Genomic DNA, 17873 nt, shown 5'->3' with positions numbered 1-17873 from the left:
TCGAGCTCCGGGTACGATTCAACCGAACTAAACAAGGCAGGTGTGAAAGCACCCTGAGTGGGATAAGCGGTAGTGAGTGAGTGATTACTCAGTATGTGTTTACTCAACTACACAGAAACGGACTGAATAGATTGACTCTCGGTAACTACTAATGACTCAAGTAACTACTCAGTAACTATTAATCCTTAACTAATAACTGCTGAGTCACTAATAAATACTTAGCAACTACAGGACTTATTGCTCAATAATTACAAATCAGTCCTCAACTACTAATTACTTAGCGACTGCTAATCACTCAGTAAATGCTAATTACACCTTTGACCTCTGTCAAAGTGCAGACATTTATAGTTTCCTTTCCCAAAACTTCTCCATACCAACAATCACAAGTTTTTCTGAACCCATTTTATGTGAAACTTCCCCTGTGTGAGTCTGTAAGATCTGAGAGTTCAGCAGCACTCTGGTATAAAGTGCTCCAAAGTCCACAGCAGGCTACTAAGTAGTGGGATTAAGAAAATGTCAGCGTCGTTGTATTTCTGATCTAAAATCTCCGAGGACGGTGTGTTTGTGATGGACGGCGTGTTCCGGCGTATCAGAGCGAACCCCCTCTGAGTTTAGTTAATGAAGTTCACATTTGAATCCACGTGTGATGTCGTGTTCCTGCCGGATGATTCCTGAAACTCCTGCTGATAGACCTTTGATTTTTATCGTTCGCACTCCAAATAATTTAGACTGCGGTTCCAACAACAGAGAGACCCAGAGCTTTAAACCACGGAGATAATCTTTTGTTTCAAACTGGAGATAATATTTTAGCTCATTTTGTGAATTCCTGATATCTGTAGCGAGGACATGTAGCGAGGACATGTAGCCAGGACATGTATAACTGAGTGCATGTTTCAGAGATTCAGAAAAATGTAGGAAGGGGGTGTGGCCTCTTCCCCTGTCAGTCTTAACGAAGGGGTGTGGCCCCAACCCCTTTGATTCCTAAAGAAGTGGGTGTGGCTTCTGCTTCTTTCAGTCCTAAGGAAAGGGGTGTGGTCTCTGTCCCTTTCTTTTCTAAGGAAGAGTATGTGTCCTCTGTCCCTTTCAGTCATATGGAAGCAGGTGTGGCCCCAGCCCCTTTTATTCCTAAAGAAGTGGGTGTGGCTTCTGCTTCTTTCAGTCCTAAGGAAAGGGGTGTGGTCTCTGTCCCTTTATTTTCTAAGGAAGAGTATGTGTCCTCTGTCCCTTTCAGTCATATGGAAGCGGGTACGGCCTCAGCCTGTTTAATTTCTAACGAAGGGGGTGTGGCTTCTGCCCCTGTCGGTCCAAATGAAGGGGGTGTGGCTTCCGATTGTTTTGCACAACATTAGAGGTGTAACAAAATGACATTAACTGCATCTTTCTTCATTTATGTGGTCAAGCCTTCACTTTACAATCATTCTAATACTTTTCTACATTCACTCATTGTGCCAGTGATCAGGCAGTTAAGATGAATTAGAGAAAAGATGATTCCTTCTTGTCACCCGAGACAGGCGTGCTCCCAAGTTGATACAGGAAAGGTCTAATGTTTTGCATCCCAAGTAAAACGTCCCATTTGCTCGATGAAAAATGTCTTGTATGTTTTCTTTAAATAAATAACAGCGTCCCTTTCACTTGTATTTGGTTTTATACCTGTATAAAATGCATCTTAATGCCATGAAATCTATTCATTCATTTTCTACCGCTTATCCGAACTTCTCGGGTCACGGGGACCCTGTGCCTATCTCAGGCGTCATCGGGCATCGAGGCAGGATACACCCTGGGCGGAGTGCCAACCCATCACAGGGCACACACACACTCTCATTCACTCACACACACACACTACGGACAATTTTCCAGAGATGCCAATCAACCTACCATGCATGTCTTTGTACCGGGGGAGGAAACCGGAGTACCCGGAGGAAACCCCCGAGGCACGGGGAGAACATGCAAACTCCACACACACAAGGCGGAGGCGGGAATCGAACCCCCAGGCGAACGTGCTAACCACTAAGCCACCGTGTCCCCCCTTGCCATGAAGTCTATATCATATAATTAATCATGGACTGTTTTAAACTTCTGATCAGATACATAACTATTTTACACATCAAAATGGCCATGAGACATACACACCTCTATTACACAGAGTATATAAATCAGCTGGGCTGCTCTACTAGTGCTGCTCTTCACTGAGAGTTTCTTCTTTTCTTTCCCTAACAGGCTTGTAATAGCGCAGCACTGCACGCTGTCACTCCGCGAGGCCTTTACTGCTCTTTGGCTTCAGCTGTAAGGTTTTTTAGCTCATTAAGCCTTGATGGGAAGCTCGCCTCGCTGGTTCCTACAGGAATGAACAGAAATAATAAATGATCCCTTTTACTCTGTCTAGCCTAAGGGATATTTATGCAGGCTGAAAACACTGCGCAAACGATCGTAGGAGGAAAATAATCACAGAATGATACTAAGGTTGAACATATTGAGGTCTGTAAATAATGTACAGAAGCCTGAGTAAAAGGGCAAGTTTTTATGTTACACAAAGTTTTAATAAATAATGACACCTTTACACCTTAAAGCCTTTATACTGACATCTACCTTTATACTCTAAAATGTTTACACTGACCCCCACCTTTATACTCTAAAATGTTTACACTGACCCCCACCTTTATACTCTAAAATGTTTACACTGACCCCCACCTTTATACTCTAAAATGTTTACACTGACCCCCACCTTTCTACTCTAAAATGTTTACACTGACCCCCACCTTTATACTCTAAAATGTTTACACTGACCCCCACCTTTATACTCTAAAATGTTTACACTGACCCCCACCTTTATACTCTAAAATGTTTACACTGACCCCCACCTTTATACTCTAAAATGTTTACACTGACCCCCACCTTTCTACTCTAAAATGTTTACACTGACCCCCACCTTTATACTCTAAAATGTTTACACTGACCCCCACCTTTATACTCTAAAATGTTTACACTGACCCCCACCTTTCTACTCTAAAATGTTTACACTGACCCCCACCTTTATACTCTAAAATGTTTACACTGACCCCCACCTTTATACTCTAAAATGTTTACACTGACCAACACCTTTATACTCTAAAATGTTTACACTGACCCCCACCTTTATACTCTAAAATGTTTACACTGACCAACACCTTTATACTCTAAAATGTTTACACTCAAAAATGTTTACACTATAAAATGTTTACACTCTAAAATGTTTACACTATAAAATGTTTACACTGACCCCCACCTTTATATTATTCCATATGCTTCTAGTTTACTGGAATAAATTTACTGAAATACATATGTTCTGCAATGTTTACACATAACTCTTTACATTCTAAAATGTTTACACTGAACTTTTCCTTTACACTCTAAAATGTTTACTCTGAACTTTATGTTCTAATGTTTACACTCTAACAGTAAACTCTACCTTTACACTCTAAAATGTTTCCCATTTCAAATGTTTACACTGAATTCTATTTACACTCTAAAATGTTTACTCTGAACCTTATGTTCTAATGTTTACACTCTAACATTTTCACAGTAAACTCTACCTTTACGCTCTAAAATGTTTCCGGTTTCAAATGTTTACACTGAACTCTATTTACACTCTAAAATGTTTACACTGAACTCTATTTACACTCTAAAATGTTTACACTGAACTCTATTTACACTCTAAAATGTTTACACTGAACTCTATTTACACTCTAAAATGTTTACACTGAACTTTACCTTTACACTCTAAAATGTTTACTCTGAACTCTATTTATGTTCTAATGTTTACACTTTTCTTAAACCGTGCAACTATACACTTTAAAAACCTACCTTTACACTCTAAAATGTTTCCCGTTTCAAATGTTTACAACAAACTCTATTTACACTCTAAAATGTTTCCATTTATGAACTCTATCTGTATTCTACAATATTTACACTTTACTGTAACTTTACACTTTAAAACTCTACCATTACATTCTAAAATGTTTCCAGTTTAAAATGCTTACACTGAACTCTGTTTATGATCTAAAATGTTTACACTGAACTCTATTTACACTCTAAAATGTTTATACTGAACTCTATTTAAACTTATAATATTTACACCGAACTCTGTTTATGATCTAAAATGTTTTCTCTGCCTTGTTCCTGCTTTGTTCCTTCATTGAGTGAAACTCTAACGCTTATCTGAAGACAAAAGCTACTAGTCTGTGGGTACATAATTAACTCTGAAGATTCTATGTTCTACTTTAAAGGCACATTTCTAAAAAAGCCTACCTCAGTGATCAAAACTGTATCTGTACAATATCTTTTGTTCTTACAGCCTGTAAGGGTTGTTTTTTTCTGGTAGACAGTGATATTTCTTCAGTTTTATCATTTTAACATCACTGAGGCAACGCGGCTTATTAAAAAGAAATCGAATCTCCTGATACCTGCTTTGTCACCAGAAAATCTTTATTTAGGTGACCAAGAGTTCTGATTAAATCCTCGAAATCTGGATAGAACAGAGTCTGCTGTCTGTGTCCCATTTTAACACACTTAGTCATTCTGCATACATTTCCTCCTAATCCTCAGACTAAAGCTAGATTTGCAGAAACAATATTTAAAGCCTGACTCTATTCAAAGCCAATTTAAATATAAACACTATTCGGTTCGTTATTAGGTCATGCTGGAGGATCATAAAGAGCTTTACTCGAATTAGACTTGGCTTTTAACAGTTAATGAAACATATATTGCTTGTTTAAGTGTATGGAAATGATTTCTGCCCTACTTACAGCTCGAAAACGTTATTTCATAGTTGTAAATTGATTGGCGTTACAGCCTATGCTGAGAGAGAGAGAGAGAGAGAGAGAGAGAGAGATTATGTACAAGAATCTTCACCAAAACTCCATCTTCCTGTTTACGTCTCGTTCACCCACCCTGTCGTGATCCCACCCACCGATCACCTGCATCTCGTTTATTCGTAGCATCGATGTTGCGCTCCATTCTGAAGAGGGTCAAGCCCAGGGGCGGCTCTAGGATTTCATCTTCACGGGGGTTTTACCCCTTAGTTAGAATTTAAAACAAGAAGAGTTTTATATTATATTATAAAAATTATACTTTTTACATAGTTTTAGGGTGGCTGAGATCACACACAGGGGGGCTGAAGCCACCCTAATAAAGAAGGTTTGGACCGCCCCTGGTCAAGCCCACGGCAGCCATTTGTAATTGTTAGCATCTGCAATGAGTGACAGTGTCTGAAAAAAAAATCGATCCAAACCAAATAGCAAACTAACCAAAAGAATAAATTTGACTCTGATTCTAACTCAGGCTCTAACTGACTGATAGGTCAACAGGCCGACTGTTTAAGCCCCTCCCACTTTCAGTTTTACTGTCTTGGACTTCCAGCTACAGACGGCTGTGGTTCTGCATCCTGAGGCCAGTATGATGATGATAAATAAGATTTAATTATGTAACCGTAAGCTGAAGATGAACTTGTTACACGATCGTTACAGGAGTTGATGGTTAAGTATTTGACATCTACAGATCTACCAGCTCCAGTTGGACTCTATCATACCAAGAGGAGATCTGAACTCCATGTGATCTTTACACCAATTCAACACTTGTTTGACTGTATATTTGTAATCTCACCCCCAGTGTCACCCATATGAGGATGAGGTTCCCCCTTGAGTTCGGTTCCTCTCAAGGTTTCTTCCTTTACCAATTTAAAGGAGTTTTTCCTTGCCACTGCTGCCTGAGTCACCTCAGACTTGCTCATAGGGGAATAAATAAATACATACATACATACATACATACATACATACAAACAACACTGTGAACTATATATATATATCTCTCAATTTTTTTCTCCTTATGTTCAACTTCTGTTCTATGTTTATGTTCTGTAAAGCTGCTTTGAGACGAAGCCCATTGTAAAAAGCGCTATACAAATAAACTTGAATTGAATTGAGGTATTTTGTACTTTTTACAGTTGGTCACTCATGATACCGTCTGACCTGCGTTTGGTTTACAGTGAGAGATTCTAAATTTCTAAAATTTCTAATTTCTTTTACGGCTAAGTACGGTGACCCATACTCAGAATTCGTTCTCTGCATTTAACCCATCCAAAGTGCACACACCCACACCATGAACACACACCCACACCATGAACACACACCCAGAGCAGTGGGCAGCCATTTATGCCGCAGCGCCCGGGCAGCAGTTGGGGGGGATTCAGTGCCTTGCTCAAGGGCACCTCAGTCGTGGCCGGCCCGAGACTCGAACCCACAACCTTCGGGTTACAAGTCAGACTCTCTAACCATTAGGCCACGACTGCCCCTAACAATTAGATTCTTAACAATGTGCTTGAATGCGAAAGCTTTGTGAAGGCAGAACTGGTTGCATGCTGATAAATTCAGCTTAGCAAGCTGAGAATTTATTTTGCTAACGCAAGCTGGTTACTGATACCTCAGATCTCCTTCTAGCCTTTTCTTTTGTTAAATACACTTGTCAAGGACATGAAAATTGGACACAAAGAACCTGTCGGGAGTTTACGTCCGCTCGTCGTGTGGCGTGTCACTTGAACCGATCTCGGATTCGTGAAAAGGAAATACGTAGGTTTCCATTTTAACTCCTCGGAAAAGCTTTCAGCGTCAGACTGCAGACGTAGTGAGAGTCCTGTATGACTCCTGCTCTGCCTCACAGCTGTGCTTTTCACCACGCTCGTGATTACAGTCCTGGACTTCCGGCAAAATAAGATGGGACTCTGTTCTGTGTGTGTGTGTGTGTGTGTGTGTGTGTGTGTGTGTGTGTGTGTGTGTGTGTGTGTGCTGTGCTGTGAAATTACTGTGGGTTTTAAGCCGAAGCCTTGCAGCCAGCCAGAGTGTGAGAACACACATCCAGAATGTGTGTATGTTTGTGTGTGTGTGTGTGTGTGTGTGTGTGTGTGTGTGTGTGTGTGTGTGTGTGTGTGTGTGTGTGTGTTTATGTGTTTGTTTGTGTGTGTGTGTGTGTGTGTGTGTGTGTCTGTGTGTGTGTGTGTGTGTGTGTGAGGGTCTTGGATACATACATAATAAAAAAGATGAAGGTACAAAAGACAGCACCGTCTGAAATTAAGTACTAAAAAAACAGATTGAGAGAGAGAGAGAGAGAGAGAGAGAGAGAGAGAGAGAGATGTGAAAAATGGATAAAGACGAAGTAAAGGAAAAAATGGTGGTTCTGTTATGCTGCACTTCAATTCAGTACAAACTCCTTCAAGCTCGTCACCTTTATCCTATGATGGTTAATATCTCTCCTGGTAGGCGTGGCCTCTTCAAGGATAACTCCGCCCCATCATCAGAGCACGAGGGTTCGCCGAATGTCAATCTCATTTCTGATTGAACTCTTACGGCAGGTTTCGGTGTGACATCGAACGACAGACGAGGGAAAATCTTTTAAAAGGACACCTATCCTTTTGCCCGTCTGTCCATCCGTCCATCCTGTATAAGCTCATTAAAGCTGTTTTCTAGGTCCCTGGTGGTCCAACACTCTACTAAGACAAGGACACCTCACCTCATGTGACACCAAGAACTGCTAGGTGTTCTAAAGCTAGCTAACAAGGGAATCCTATAGCTGCTAGTGTAGCATTGTGTTTAAATCACCACACAGCAGCAGTTTCTGTGGTTTCTGATGCTGTGTGACGTCCCGTTCTCTATTAAAGCAGAAACTTTCAAAGGTTTGTTTTATTTATTTTATGTTTATAACACAGTTGTGATTATGTTTAAACCTTGTATATTTTTGATCCAGTGTCTCACTCGAGTAGATCGTCAACCTGTCGACTGCCTTCTTTGGGTCGAAACCCGAATCAGCTTGAATCGTGTGTGACCGGCGCTAAACTGGTGGCCATTAGCTTCTTTTACTCGTTAGCTACATTAGCGCAAATCTAAAGGGCCAAACACCAGAGAGGTTTTTTGTTCTCATATGGTTCCTCTGATAAATTCATTCCTCTCTTTAAATACAACATCTGCTGCAGTAACAAGTTCACCCCACCTCCCCTTTAGACTATAGGCCATCTGCTCCCTACACACACACACACACACACACACACACACACACACACACACACACACACACACACACACACAGGCTTGCCCCCAACTTTACCCCTATCTGTGCATTTCTAATGAAGATTGTTACTCAGTAGCAGACAGCTGCCCAAAGCTGAAAAGGGCTGAAATCTCTTGTCTGCTCCAGTCCAAATGCCCCGCAGGGTGGAAAAAAAGAGCAGGAGGAGGGGCAACATAATCTTTATAATCACTCTGCTGTGGGCCTCGGCATGAAAGAAAGAGGAAAAGAGGAGGAGGATGCAGGAAACAAGGGAACAAAAGCAAAGAGACGGAATGAATAGGTGCAGAAGAACCGAGACACACAACGGTTAGGTGGTGTGTGTGTGTGTGTGTGTGTGTGTGTGTGTGTGTGTGTGTGTGTGTGTGTGTGTGTGTGTGAGGAGAAAGAGAAAGAGAAAGAGAGAGATGTTCCCTCAGGGCTCTATCCGTTCAGGTTGTGGTTCTTAGTGAATAACGATGCTTTGCTCTGTTCGCTAATATTTTTATTTATTTATTTGTTTGTTTGTTTGTTTGTTTGTTTGTTTGTTTGTTTATAAGAGCTGAGAACTGAAAGCTAAAATGTGAAAAAAAATTAAACTGACTTTGTTTCCCATCAGTGTGAGAGAAGTTTCTGTCAAACTGGAGTAAAGGCAGAGAGAGAGTGAAGGAAGTGATGGTGAAATAGCTGCATGCATTTATCTCTTAATGTTGGTGATGGTAGAGACAGAGAGAGGGGGGGTGGAAGAGAGAGAGGGGTGGAAGAGAGAGAGAGAGAGAGAGAGAGAGGGAAAGAGAGAGACAGACAGAGAGAGAGAGAGAGGGGAAGATAGGGGGGGTTTCCTCTCTCTCTCTAGCTCTCGTTTTCATCTCTCTCTCTTTTTTCCTCTCTCTCTCTCTTTCCCTCTCTTTTTTTTCCTTCCTCTCTCTCTCCCTCTCCCTCTCTCTCCCTCGCTCTATCCCTTCTCCGCTCTCTCGCTCTCTCTGCTCTCTCTCTGCTCTCCCTTCGCTCCTCTCTCCCTCTGCTCTCTCTCTCTCTTATTCCCTCTCTCTCCCTCTCTCCCTCCCTCTCTCTCTCTCTCTCTCCTCTCTTCTCTACTCTCACTCTCCCTCTAGAGATAGAGCTATCAAATACATAACTACTGCTCTTTGGCCCTATACACTATAGCTGACTACCTGAACACGATGACACACAGCGCAGAACAATGCTGACAAAGTGCACATTCGGCACACACACACACACACACACACACACACACACACACACACACACACACACACACACACACACATACACACACTGCTCTCCAGACGGTCTGCTGTAAGACACCATGAGAGCGAGAGTGGAGACAGAGCTGCATTTTCTCAGTGTAACAAACTCAAACACTTGTAAGGAAAAAACAATCACACGTCCACAAAATTGTCCCTTCTGTACAACACTCACACTCACCATTCAGCTAGGAGAGATAAAGGAGAGCTGCGCTTTACATGAACTGAGATAGGACAGAGTGAGAGAGACAGTGACTAGGAGTGGTAGAATAAGACTAAGAAAGAGAGAGAGAGAGAGAGAGAGAGAGAGAGAGAGAGAGAGAGAGAGAGAGAGAGAGAGAGAGAGACAGAATAAGACAAATAAAGGCGGTAAGATAGAGAGAGTGAGAGACAGAGTGAGAAAGACAGGGTGAGTGACTGAGAAAGAGTGAGAGACAGAATAAGACAGAGTGAGACAAAGTAAGAGACAGGGTGAGAGACAGAGTGAGTGACAGGGTGAGAGACATAGTGAGAGACAGGGTGAGAGACAGAGTGAGTGACAGGGTGAGAGACATAGTGAGAGACAGGGTGAGAGACATAGTGAGAGACAGGGTGAGAGACATAGTGAGAGAAATAGTGAGAGACAGGGTGAGAGACAGAGTGAGAGACAGATTTAGAGAGACAGGGTGAGAGACAGAGTGAGAGACAGATTTAGAGAGACAGGGTGAGAGACAGAGTGAGAGACAGATTTAGAGAGACAGTGTGAGAGATAGCATGAGTGACAGGGTGAGTGACAGAATGAGAGACAGATTGAGAAACATTGTGAGTGACAGGGTGAGTGACAGAATGAGAGACAGATTGAGAAACATTGTGAGAGACAGGGTGAGTGACAGATTTAGAGAGACAGCGTGAGTGACAGGGTGAGTGACAGGGTGAGAGACAAAGTGAGAGACAGGGTGAGTGACAGATTTTGAGAGACGGGTGAGAGACAGGGTGAGAGACAGAGTGAGAGACAGGGTGAGAGACAGAGTGAGAGACAGGGTGAGAGAGTGAGTGACAGAGTGAGAGACAGGGTGAGAGACAGATTTAGAGAGACAGGGTGAGAGTCAGAGTGAGAGACAGATTTAGAGAGACAGGGTGAGAGTCAGAGTGAGAGACAGATTTAGAGAGACAGGGTGAGAGACAGAGTGAGAGACAGGGTGAGAGAGTGAGTGACAGAGTGAGAGACAGGGTGAGAGACAGATTTAGAGAGACAGGGTGAGAGACAGGGTGAGAGACAGAGTGAGAGACAGGGTGAGAGACAGAGTGACAGAGTGAGAGACAGGGTGAGAGACAGATTTAGAGAGACAGGGTGAGAGAGTGAGTGACAGAGTGAGAGACAGGGTGAGAGACAGAGTGAGAGACAGATTTAGAGAGACAGGGTGAGAGACAGAGTGAGAGACAGGGTGAGAGACAGAGTGACAGAGTGAGAGACAGGGTGAGAGACAGATTTAGAGAGACAGGGTGAGAGAGTGAGTGACAGAGTGAGAGACAGGGTGAGAGACAGAGTGAGAGACAGATTTAGAGAGACAGGGTGAGAGAGTGAGTGACAGAGTGAGAGACAGGGTGAGAGAGTGAGTGACAGGGTGAGAGACAGGGTGAGAGACAGAGTGAGAGACAGGGTGAGAGAGTGAGTGACAGGGTGAGAGACAGGGTGAGAGACAGAGTGAGAGACAGGGTGAGAGAGTGAGTGACAGGGTGAGAGACAGGGTGAGAGAGTGAGTGACAGAGTGAGAGACAGGGTGAGAGAGTGAGTGACAGGGTGAGAGACAGGGTGAGAGACAGAGTGAGAGACAAGGTGAGAGAGTGAGTGACAGAGTGAGAGACAGGGGTGAGAGAGTGAGTGACAGAGTGAGAGACAGGGTGAGAGACAATTTAGAGAGACGGGGGTGAAGAGTGAGTGACAGAGTGAGAGCAGGGTGAGAGAGGTGAGAGACAGGGTGAGAGACAGAGGTGAGAGACAGGGTGAGAGAGTGAGAGACAGGGTGAGAGACAGGGGTGAGAGACAGGGTGAGAGACAGGGGTGAGAGACAGGTGATAAACATCTGTGGAGCTTCCACCATGCACCGTTACCATAGAAACGACACACCTTAGAACAAAGACATTAATATAAACCTTTACTGTCAGTGCTTGCTTGTGGCTTGCTATCGTGCTCTTTGCTCTTTTACTGTCAGTGCTGCTGTCCCTTGCTCTTTCTTCTGGCTTGGCTGCTCTGCTTGCTTCTTGCTAGTGCTCTGCTTGCTTGCTGTTGCTCTGCTCTGTGCTTGTGGCTGCTTAGTGCTGCTCTCTTGCTCTCTGCTGTGGCTCTGCTGCTCTCTGCTTTCTGCTTTCTGCTGCTGCTGCTTTGCTCTGCTTTGCTCTTGCTTTGCTGGCTCTCAGTGCTGCTTGCTGCTGCTCTCTAGTGCTCTAGTGGCTGCGGCTCTTGCTGCTGCTGGTCTTCTCTGGCTGCTGCTTCTTCTGCTCTGCTGCTTGCTTCTTCTGCGCTGCTGCTCTCGTCCTGCGCTCTTGCTCTCCTTGCTTGTGCCTGTGCTAGTGCTGTGGCTGCTTTGCTTCTCTTTGCTTGCTCTGCTACTTTGCTGCTGCTGCCTTGCTTGCTTGCTGTCTTGCTCTGCCTCTTTTCTCTTACTGTCAATGCTTTGCTGCTCTTGCTCTGGTAGTGCTGTGCTGTGCTGTGCTCGTTACTGTCATTGCTCTTGACTGTCAGTGGGCTAGTGCTCTTTGCTTGGCTTGCTGCTTCATTGCTGCTCCCTGCCTACAGGGTGAGAGAGTGAGTGACAGGGTGAGAGACAGGGTGAGAGAGTGAGTGACAGAGTGAGAGACAGGGTGAGAGAGTGAGTGACAGGGTGAGAGACAGGGTGAGAGACAGAGTGAGAGACAGGGTGAGAGAGTGAGTGACAGAGTGAGAGACAGGGTGAGAGAGTGAGTGACAGAGTGAGAGACAGGGTGAGAGACAAATTTAGAGAGACAGGGTGAGAGAGTGAGTGACAGAGTGAGAGACAGGGTGAGAGGGTGAGAGACAGGGTGAGAGACAGAGTGAGAGACAGGGTGAGAGAGTGAGAGACAGGGTGAGAGACAGGGTGAGAGACAGGGTGAGAGACAGGGTGAGAGACAGAGTGATAAACATCTGTGGAGCTTCCACCATGCACCGTTACCATAGAAACGACAACACCTTAGAACAAAGACATTAATATAAACCTTTACTGTCAGTGCTGCTGCCATAGATGCTCATTCAACACGCTCTGACCAATCAAAATGCAGAATAGTGACATAGTATAAAAATAACATGTAGTGTGTGTGTGTCTGTGTGTGTGTGTGTGTGTGCGTGTGTGTTTGTCTGTGTGTGTCTGTGTGTATGTGTGTGTATGTGTGTGTCTGTGTGTGTGTTTGTGTGTTTGTGTCTGTGTGTTTGTGTGTGTGTGCGTGTGTGTTTGTCTGTGTGTGTGTCTGTGTGTATGTGTCTGTGTGTTTTTGTGTGTGTGCGTGTGTGTTTGTCTGTGTGTGTGTGTCTGCGTGTGTGTGTGTGTCTGTGTGTGTGTGTGTGTGTCTGTGTGTATGTGTCTGTGTGTTTGTGTGTGTGTGTGCGTGTGTGTTTGTCTGTGTGTGTGTGTCTGCGTGTGTGTGTGTGTGTGTCTGTGCGTGTGTATGTGTGTGTCTGTGTGTGTGTCTGTGTGTGTCTGTGTGTGTGTGTGTGTGTGTGTGTCTGTGTGTGTGTTTGTGTGTTTGTGTCTGTGTGTATGTGTCTGTGTGTTTGTGTGTGTGTGCGTGTGTGTTTGTCTGTGTGTGTGTGTGTCTGTGTGTGCATGTGTGTCTGTGAATGTGTGCGTATGTGTGTGTCTGTGTGTGTGCGCGTGTGTGTGCGCGTGTGTGTGTGTCTGTGTGTGTGTGTGTGTGTGTGTGTCTGTGTGTGCGTGTGTGTGTGTGTGTTTGTGTGTGTGTGTGTGTGTTTGTGTGTGTATGTGTGGTGTGTGTGTGTGTGTGTGTGCATGTGTGTGGTGTGTGTGTCTGTGTGTGTGTCTGTATGTGTGTGCGTGTGTGTGTGTGTGTGTTTGTGCGTGTGTGTGGTGTGTGTGTTTGTATGTGTGCGTGTGTGTTGTGTGTGTCCAGATGTGTATGATTTATATGTTGCCAATACAGTATGTCAGGACAAGAAGCTTCTCATGCTGCAATAATGGCTCGAGCTGTCTGAGGTTTTCGACACACACAGGTGTGCACACACACACACAGGCACCCACACACACACATAACAAACACACACATACACACACATGCGTGCCCAAGAGCACACACACACATAGAGGAGTGGGTGCAGAAAGAGCAGGAGTGAACTTGATTTTTCTCTCTGTCTCTTGACTCGTACTCAAAGCAAATAATACAATAGCTGACCTTCGAAAAATAGGGAACAAAGACCCTCAAAACACACACACACTAACACACACACTAACACACACACTAACACACACACAAACACACGCACTAACACACACACACAAACACACACAAAAACACACACGCACACAAACACACACACAGACTAACACACACACACTAAAACACACACAGACACACTAACACACGCACTAACACACACACAAACACACACTCACGCACACAGACTAACACACACACAATAACACACACACTAACACACACAAACACACTCACGCACACAAACACACACACAGACTAACACACACAATAACACACACACACACAATAACACACACACACAGAAACGCACACAAACACACACACAGACTAACACACACACAATAACACACACACACTAACACACACTCACACACACAGCTATGCACACACCAGCACAAAATAAGGTTTTTATCACCTCCTCTGCTTACAGCTTCAGGTTTTTGTCCATGATTATATTAAGAAACATCACCTCAGAGACAGAAATGCAGCATTCATAGAGAAAGGTGTGTGTGTGTGTGTGTGTGTGTGTGTGTGTGTGTGTGTGTGTGTGTGGTACGAAACCCGCCCTGTTTTATATAACGTAAACTGTTATAAAAACCTGGACAAAGCTTCCTCCTCTGACGTCTTGTTTTGGATCATCGTCACGACGCGTCTCATTTGTCTAAAGTTAAACTGCATCAAATGAATCACATTTTGTCACCGTAAAGTTCATCTGCTGCTGAGACGAGCTTTGTATAAACATCATATGTATGATATATGTATAGATCTGTGGATCTGAGTGTGTGTTAATGTGTGTGTTAATGTGTGTGTAAATGTGTGTTAATGTGTGTGTGTTAATGTGTGTGTTAATGTGTGTGTTAATGTGTGTGTTAATGTGTGTGTGTTAATGTGTGTGTGTTAATGTGTGTGTTAATGTGTGTGTAAATGTGTGTTAATGTGTGTGTTAATGTGTGTGTAAATGTGTGTGTTAATGTGTGTGTAAATGTGTGTTAATGTGTGTGTGTTAATGTGTGTGTTAATGTGTGTGTTAATGTGTGTGTAAATGTGTGTGTTAATGTGTGTGTAAATGTGTGTTAATGTGTGTGTTAATGTGTGTGTAAATGTGTGTGTTAATGTGTGTGTAAATGTGTGTTAATGTGTGTGTGTTAATGTGTGTGTTAATGTGTGTGTAAATGTGTGTGTAAATGTGTGTGTAAATGTGTGTGTTAATGTGTGTGTAAATGTGTGTGTGTTAATGTGTGTGTTAATGTGTGTAAATGTGTGTGTTAATATGTGTGTGTAAATGTGTGTGTTAATGTGTGTGTTAATGTGTGTGTAAATGTGTGTGTAAATGTGTGTGTTAATGTGTGTGTTAATGTGTTTGTAAATGTGTGTGTTAATGTGTGTGTTAATGTGTGTAAATGTGTGTGTTAATATGTGTGTGTAAATGTGTGTGTTAATGTGTGTGTTAATGTGTGTGTAAATGTGTGTGTAAATGTGTGTGTTAATGTGTGTGTTAATGTGTTTGTAAATGTGTGTGTAAATGTGTGTGTTAATGTGTGTGTTAATGTGTGTGTTAATGCGTGTGTAAATGTGTGTTAATGTGTGTGTTAATGCGTGTGTAAATGTGTGTGTTAATGCGTGTGTTAATGCGTGTGTTAATGCGTGTGTTAATGTGTGTGTTCATGTGTGTGTTAATGCGTGTGTAAATGTGTGTTAATGTGTGTGTTAATGTGTGTGTTAATGTGTGTGTTAATGTGTGTGTTAATGCGTGTGTAAATGTGTGTTAATGTGTGTGTAAATGTGTGTGTAAATGTGTGTGTTAATGTGTGTTAATGTGTGTGTTAATGTGTGTGTTAATGTGTGTGTTAATGTGTGTGTTAATGCGTGTGTTAATGCGTGTGTTCAATCTATAAACATCCTACACTTAATATTGTTTTTATAACTGTAATCTCTAGAGGAATGAATGATTATTAACGTACCAGCAAAAACATTTTTTGCCAATTCCAGAACAAATCTACTGTCTCAGTCACAACACACACACACACACACACACACACACACACACACAACACACACACAACACACACACAACACACACACACACACACACACACACAACTCCTTAAAGCTGTTTAATGCTGAACAATGACAGACTGAACTTAAATGTAGCGTATGTTGATCATTCTGATTGTCTGTTTCACTATTTGTCTGTCTCGCTGTCTGTCTCACTTATTGTCTCTCTCACTCTGTCTCACTTATTGTCTCTCTCACTCTGCCTCATGTATTGTCTCTCTCACGCTGTCTCATTTATTGTCTCTCTCACGCTGTCTCACTTATTGTCTCTCTCACTCTGTCTCACTGTCTATCTCACTGTCTCACTCTGTTTTACTGTCTCTCTCTCACTCTGTCTCACAGTCTCTCACTCTGTCTCACTGTCTCTCTCACTCTGTCTCACAGTCTCTCACTCTGTCTCACAGTCTCTCACTCTGTCTCACAGTCTCTCACTCTGTCACACTGTCTCTCTCACTCTGTTTCACAGTCTCTTACTCTGTCTCTCTGTCTCTCTCTCTGTCTCACTCTCTCTCACTCTGTCTCACAGTCTCTTACTCTGTCTCTCTGTCTCTCTCACTGTCTCTCTCATTCTGTCTCATTGTATCTCTCACTATCTCACTCTGTCTCACAGTCTCTTACTCTGTCTCACTGTCTCTCTCACTCTGTCTCACAGTCTCTTACTCTGTCTCTCTGTCTCTCACTCTGTCTTACTGTCTCTCACTGTCTCACTGTCTCTCTCATTCTGTCTCTCTCACTGTCTCACTCTGTTTCACTGTCTCTGTCACTCTATCTTACCATCTCTCTCTCTCTCTCTCTCTCTCTCTCTCTTTCTCACTCTCTCACTCTCTGTCACTCTGTCTCTCTTAGTCTTATTCTAAGAATTGGTGTGTAAACCAAAACAAGGTTTAGCAACATGTTTATTAATGTTCTGTCTATTTTCATATTCGAAATTAAAATACTGTAAATTTCAGCTGCAAATTCAAACGAATTGTAAAAAATCAACATCACAGAAGAAAAAAAGAAACAGAAACGATAGATAAAACAGCTGAAGGAGTTTTAGACAAACGGCTTAAACCTTTCTTACCGAAACTGCTGTCTGAGCGCTAGTCACTTCTCATCTCATCATTTTTAAGCTCGGTAAATGATTTGAACATTGAACATTTTGGCACTTCTGCTATTGAACTGAAAGAAATTTGGGTTCTTTCTGTAATCAGCACACATCTAAAAACACTGTGTGAGAAAAACAACTGACTAAAACTGCATTAAATACGGAAATCGACTTCTCTTTCAATGATAATATAATGTGATATAAATAATGTGTCAATGACGTTAATAAAATAAAAACATCTTGATTCCACGAAACACATCCATAAATCTGAAAAGAAATAAAATACTTTTACATTTTTTTTCTTTTTCTCTTTCTTTTTTTCCCTTTATTTCTTTTTTGACAGCAAAGAAACTTCAAATCGTGTTTAAAAAAAATTTGCAGATTGCTCCAAAAAAATCTGGCTAAATTAAATTAAATTAAATTAAATATAAACAGAAAATCACTTTAAAACAAAAAAACAAATATATATATATAATCACATTAAGAAAACACAATCAAAGTAAGTAACAATGATGAAATGAAAATAATAACATTAACCAAATTTAAAAGGTCATTATGTGAGTTTAACTCTGTTTTGTCGGGGTCACATAATTTAGTGCACGTTTATGTATAATGACCTAATTAGAAACAATACACGTTTATGTATAATGACATAATTAGAAACAATACACGTTTATGTATAATGACATAATTAGAAACAATACACGTTTATGTATAATGACATAATTAGAAACAATACATTTCTATGTTGTTGGTGTGTTTATTAGCCAGAAGCTCATTGGGCTGCTTACCTGTTGGCTTGTCTGCGCGCGGTGATGCTCGCGATGATGACGCTCTCAGGTCTGGGCGTGGCCACGGCTTTAAACGTTCCGCTCCAGAACTTGTCAAAGAGCTGCTTCTCCTCCTGTAGTAGGCTGGCCATGTTCCCGGATGTTCCCGGTGTGATAGAC

At 42.4% G+C, this 17873-nt stretch overlaps 1 protein-coding gene across 1 annotated transcript in view; it reads right to left on the bottom strand.

Moving 5' to 3' along the window:
* srrm4 (serine/arginine repetitive matrix 4) overlaps positions 1–17873 on the bottom strand; it is a 68570-nt gene that overhangs the window by 50061 nt on the left and 636 nt on the right. The window contains exon 1 of the mRNA XM_047819062.1: positions 17715–17873. This exon is cut by the window's right edge and continues 636 nt beyond it. Within this exon, the coding sequence (XP_047675018.1) occupies positions 17715–17845 (131 nt within the window). The 5' untranslated portion in view covers positions 17846–17873. The remainder of the gene's footprint in view (positions 1–17714) is intronic.

Source organism: Tachysurus fulvidraco, chromosome 9 (assembly GCF_022655615.1).
Source record: "Tachysurus fulvidraco isolate hzauxx_2018 chromosome 9, HZAU_PFXX_2.0, whole genome shotgun sequence".
Lineage (NCBI taxonomy): Eukaryota > Metazoa > Chordata > Actinopteri > Siluriformes > Bagridae > Tachysurus > Tachysurus fulvidraco.
This window is presented reverse-complemented; position numbering and strand designations above follow the sequence as displayed.